Genomic DNA, 6,000 nt, shown 5'->3' with positions numbered 1-6,000 from the left:
ACTGTTCACGTTCAAATGTTATTACTATAATATCCCCAGGGTGAATTATGGAGCAGGATAAAGTTAATGTTGTTTCAGAACGCAAAAGTACTGCAAAATTGGATGAGCTGAGGAGCATAGAAAAAGCTGCTCAAGAAAGATGGGAAAAAGAGAAAATATTTGAGGTGGATGCTCCAAAGCCAGGATCAAAAGATGCCAAGTAAGAATCAAATGAGTTTGTGCTCATTGTTATAAAAAAAACTGATTGATTACAGTTACATATCATGGACATCCATAATTTATTTTGCGAAACAGTTTTGTTCAATTTTTTAAAAATGCAGTGAAGTATATATGTATATGGCTGGGAATAGGTCATTTTAATGTGATAGTTATTTTGTATAACTCTGGAAACATTGTTGACTTTTTAAAATTCAATTTTGTATTTACAAATGGTCTATTAGCTGAGACTCTGCACCTTCAGTAGTGTACAAGTAGTTTCTTAATAAAACATTTCAACCTCTTGAAGACCTGAGATGCACATTCCTCCCACCAAATCCAAGCATCAGTAACACACTTTATAGTCACCTGGAACAACTACAAAAGACGTCTAACTTCTACGTCATGGCACAAGACTGAAGGGCTAGAGCTCAGGTGGTCGCTGGTTCGGATAAGTAAGTAAGTAAGTAATAAAACATTCTCAGGTGACTTCACTGTGAGCGTGTGTCATTTGTATATTGTAGTGAATAAACTACAAGAATGGAGAGGTGATTCGCAAGTGAAAATTCTGTTATTTTGTATTACAATCATTTCATTTTCATTATAATAGTGGTAATAAATAAATTTGTCCACCTATTACCCATGATATACAATGGCTGACCTAACCTCATGTTGAAATGTTCAGATATTATTATTATTTAAAAACAAAAATTGTTGTATTCTATCATTTAAATGCTAATAGGTTTAAAAACCTTTAAGTGCTCTGTGTAACCTTTATGCATAGATACAATTTATCATTTTTATAAAGAGCATATATATCATTTTAATACAAGACGTGTTAAAAACTGTGCATGTTGATTGATAGGAATGGAGCGTTAACTTCAATTGTAAGAATGATTTAATATATATAGATAAAACTGCTTTTGGGGTTTAAAAGGCAGTACAAAAAGACTTTTGTGATTTAAAAATTTTTTTTACACTCGAAGAAATAAAATAGTTTTATAAAGATGGGCAAAAATTATGAATTTTAATTATAGGAAATTAACGTATTCAACCCCTCCCTTACAGGCAAGAAAAGTATATGGTCACCTTTCCCTTTCCTTACATGAATGGACGAGCTCATCTGGGACACACTTTTAGTTTGTCGAAATGTGAGGTATGCTGAGATGATTTTCTTATCAAGTGTATAAGTATATATATGAGACTGATTTTAATCTAGTAAGTTTTATTTTTTTGAAAAAAAAAAAACCCAACCCAAATCCAAATGATGAATGAGATATCACCTATCCCCCTTCCTTACTTACTCAGGCTGGTCAAAATAACAAAGCATAACTCTTACTCATGTTCAGTGATGATAATCTTCCGCGGATCTGCGGGATTTTAGGATATTTTCAGCTGTTTTTGCAGTGTCAAACATTTTCCACTAAGTGGTAGTTCAGCTGAAAAACCACCGTTTTGTCTTGTGTCCATTTTTGACACCTCTGCTCAGCTGCATGATTTTTGGTGACACTCATGAGGTTAGTCTAGACACAGTGGCGCCAAATGTGTAAGGTGGCACAATACCCATGATGGCCTTGGATGAAAAGATGGTCGAAAGGGAAGGGGATGGAGCAAATGGGTGTTTATATTTTTGTAGCCTTTAGCTTTGTACTCTTTTATTTTATATTCTTTTAATTTTTCTTTTTGTTTGTTTGTTTGTTTTGAATTCAATTTAAGTCATTAAAACTTCTGTCTAATTACCCAAAAAAAAAAAAAGAATCAATCAGAGTGGTCTCTCTCTCTCTCTCTCTCTCTCTCTCTCTCTCTCTCTCTCTCTCTCTCTCTCTCTCTCTCTCTCTCTCTCTCTCTCTCTCTCTCTCTCTCTCTTTCTTTCTTTCATTCTTTCATATTTTTTTCTAAGGCAACCTTCTAACTTCATATTATGTTTATCGAGATCACTTGGTAATAGAGAGATGAGATAATGTAACAGTAAATTAGGCTGATCGATTTAAGTAATGACTTTTTAAAGGTTTAATTTAAATCCGATCTTCTGATGGAATAGGTTTTGCAATTGATTAAAGATTCTTATTTATAAGCTGCATAACCACAAGGTTGCAGTAATGCAACACTAGCCAGGCTTGTAATGTAAAAACAATACCTCCTTTTGGCCCAAAGTTTATCATAATCCCTTGGTATAGTGGGCTGCATTATAGGGCTCTAAAATGTTTAATTGGAAATGACAATTCGCTAAATTATATTTACTAAAAGTCCATTTGTATCTAATAATCAGAATTGATGTGTTTTGGAAGTAGTAATATATTATATAATATTAAGTAACAATGAATAGCCATGTTATTTTTGCATTAGATTTAGGCTTGACAGACGGGGTGGTAGATTTTCCTCCTTTTCGGCAAATTGTCATTATCATCACTGCATGTAATGTCTCTGCATATTTAACGCCTTACAGGCGAAATTTTTTGTCTTATGTGTTAGGCTGTTGGCCTGTTGACCCCTTGAAAATTGCTTCGAGTATTTTTATTGGATATTGCGCTATATAAATGTTCAAGTTATTGATAGGATTCAAGTTGGGCTTCCTTCACCTTCTCATTATTTTAAAATCTTTTTTGTTGTTATTGTCCTTGCAGTTTGCATCAGGATTCCAGCGTCTCCTTGGAAAGCGATGTCTGTTTCCATTTGGAATGCATTGTACTGGGATGCCCATCAAGGTAAGACACGGAGGACAGCATGTAGAAAATTACAGATTTATTAAAGTGGCATTACCACAAAATGAGCTGCCAAAATAGTTTCCAAAGGGCAGTAAATTACTCAGAAGTCATAACTGAGCTGAATTGCTATTTTGTTCACATGTTTTATGCAACAATAATGTGACTGAATAATTTGATTTAAACTCTCTCGAGTTAACCCGCATTGAATATCGAACAAATTTGTTCGATTTTCCATGCATATGAACTCGAGAGAGTTAAGCAAGTTTTTCTAATAACGTTTTAAGGGTAGAGAGAAACAGACCCGTACATCCTCTGATTATAACCAGAATTCCAATTTACAAGCATTAGTCTACAAACCTTCTTCAGTCACGTAAAAAAAAAATAATCTAAGAAAAATTAACTAAATACTCTGCTCTAGCTGCGCATATTAAACGTGGCAATGCATTGTACACGCTCCGGCTCTGCAAAACATGATAATAATAATAAATGTACATTTATATAGTGCTTATGCCGAAGCTTTGGCATGATGGATGTTCAAGCTTGACTTTTTGGCTTCTCACATGCAAATTGAGCCAGTGAGTTGAAGAATGTTGTTATTTTTTAGGATTCTACAAAAGCTTGGTCTCACAATTTTCTTAGAAATGGCATTGTTAAGAAAAACAAACTTGAGCGTTTATATGACGTAATATCCACTAAATCTACTCAAAGTACTGGCTTTTTTGTGTTTTTTTGGTGTTTTTTTGGCTGAATTTTGATTGTCTAAAATTACCTTTGGAATCTTAATTTCGTTTGTAACATTTTCAAAGTTTAGCTGACCTAAAAGCTATCAGGCTGTGTTGTAAAAAACAAATTTGAGTTTTAAAAAAGTTCAGCCTATTCTATTTTCCAGCATTTACAGCTCTGGGGGAATACTAAATGCATGGATTTATAAACTCTGCTATATTTTGCTTTTTGCTGGAATGGTCATATTTTATAATATATTCTAGGCGTGCGCTGATAAATTGACAAGAGAAATGGCTGATTTTGGATTCCCTCCTGAGTTTGCTCCAAATGAAGAAGAGGAAATTGTGGAGAAGGAAAAAGAGAGTGAAATCGGCAAGGACAATTCTAAATCAAAAAAGGTATTGTTTTATAATAAATTGATAGTATTCAATTTATAAGAATATTTTTTATTTTTATTTTATATTTTATTCCACATTTTTATTTTTTTCTCAATTCACCTGTAGGAGCTAAAGAGCATTGAAATGATCTTTTAGCAAAATTCAAATTGAGTGTTTATTCCTTGTGAAGATGTTTTGACTACTTTTCAACACTGCACAGTTTCAAATTGTCCCGTAATGTTCTATATCAGACTGGCGTTTAAATAAACTTATTGGTAAATATATGTGTTCCTTTTATCAGATTATTTTTTTGTAGATTCTGTATGTTTTTCCTGTTTGATAAACTTATTGTAAAAATTCCTTGACGGTTAGGCAAATGGCAAAGAATGTGTTAACTACCATTTACCTTTGTTTTAACCGAAAGCTATGAAACTTACTGTATCTGCTTATTTGACCGATATTTAATTATTCAATCTTGATTTAAGAGACACCTCTTCATATCACATTAAGTAACACAAGGGAACAGCCCCTCAAAATGACAGTCTTTATGGACATGACAGAAACGGACATATGGCAGTAGCTTCTAATGATGCTCACTCTACTATGTTATGGTGATCGACCCAATCTGCAAAATCTTTACCGCACTCTTGCGACGTCGCAAACCCGCCCGGAAGCTTCATCACAACACATCGTTGAACTTGATGCGTGCGACATATGGCGTCGCACACAGGAAGCGAATTTGTAGAAGGAAAAGAAGAGAGAATTGTGCTTTGAGTCTTATATTATGGAGTTACATGGCTATACAGGATTTCATTATTATTATTATTATTATTATTATTATTATTATTATTATTATTATTATTATTATTATTATTATTATTATTATTATTATTATTATTATTGTCCTGCACTCATTCAGTTGTCACTAAAGTAGACATTTTGATTACATTTCATTTTTGTTTTTTTTTTGGACTGTTCTTGCACAGAGTAAAGTTCAGGCTAAAACAGGTGGCTTGAAGTACCAGTGGCAAATAATGGCTGCCATGGGTCTGACGGACAATGAAATTAAAGAGTTTGCTGATCCACAGCACTGGCTGGAGTATTTCCCCCCTCATTGGATAAACGACCTAAAGAGTCTGGGAGTTAAAGTAAGTCTGTTGTGTTTATTCTTTCCTTATCTGAGGATGTGTCAAGAGATCATTAAATGCTAACAAAAGAGTGAAAATGGAGAGGCTTCGTACGGGAACAAAACAGACAATGGATGTTTCTGGTACAAACCCTTTGACTGCACAACAATACACAAATTAACGTGGAAAACGTTGCAGTACTGATGCAACCACCATTGAGTACAGACGATACTAGTACTAGTTATTTTGCAATATATTTTATTTTATTTGTTTTCCACGTTAATTTGTGTATTGTTGTGCTGATGAAGGGTTTGTACCCGAAACATCCATTGTCTGTTTTGTTCCCATACGAAGCCTCTCCATTTTCACTCTTTCGTTAGTATTTTACAATCACCGGCTTCAGGCAGCCCCTGTCGTTTTCTACTCAAGAGATCATTGCCCATTGTAAAAGCAAAATTGTTTTTAGATTTCAATATGTGATTCACAGAATAAGAAAAAAAACCCCCCCAAAACAATGTGAAAATATTTTGTGCTAGAGATGGTTTATACATAATCTTATAGTTTTGATTTTTGGAAGGGATCGGTCCCTTTGTATGCTCTACCACCTGTTATTGGGACCCCCCACCCCCTCCCCCCCTTTTAAACGTACAATATCTGGGTGGGGTTCCTGACTTCCCATAGTGGGCAGGGAGGTACATAGTGTCTTCTATCCCCTTATATCTGTTTTCCAACATGCTTTCTGTCTTTGTCTTGGAATGGGATTACTTGGTTTTGTCCTGGTCCTGGCTGGGAGAGAAACAGTCAAATGCATAGTTATTGTTTTGGGAAATGATATTTTTTTCCTTGTAAATCATCTCTCTGTTATGTATTATT

General features: G+C 34.2%; 1 protein-coding gene across 2 annotated transcripts in view; it reads left to right on the top strand.

The window, feature by feature from the left end:
• Positions 1-6,000, top strand: part of LOC144967080 (leucine--tRNA ligase, cytoplasmic-like) — a 44,754-nt gene that overhangs the window by 1,451 nt on the left and 37,303 nt on the right. For both annotated transcript variants that reach the window (XM_078903901.1, XM_078903902.1), the window contains exons 2-6: positions 40-199; positions 1,264-1,351; positions 2,820-2,900; positions 3,887-4,021; positions 4,987-5,148. In XM_078903901.1, the coding sequence (XP_078760027.1) occupies positions 48-199; positions 1,264-1,351; positions 2,820-2,900; positions 3,887-4,021; positions 4,987-5,148 (618 nt within the window). In that variant the 5' untranslated portion in view covers positions 40-47. The remainder of the gene's footprint in view (positions 1-39; positions 200-1,263; positions 1,352-2,819; positions 2,901-3,886; positions 4,022-4,986; positions 5,149-6,000) is intronic.

The sequence above is a fragment of the Berghia stephanieae genome, chromosome 3 (genome assembly GCF_034508935.2).
Source record: "Berghia stephanieae isolate SIO BIC M18660-M18661 chromosome 3, UCSD_Bste_1.3, whole genome shotgun sequence".
In the NCBI taxonomy this organism is placed as follows: Eukaryota; Metazoa; Mollusca; class Gastropoda; order Nudibranchia; family Aeolidiidae; genus Berghia; species Berghia stephanieae.
The sequence above is the reverse complement of the archived record's forward strand: the minus strand, read 5'-3'. Positions and strand labels throughout refer to the sequence as shown.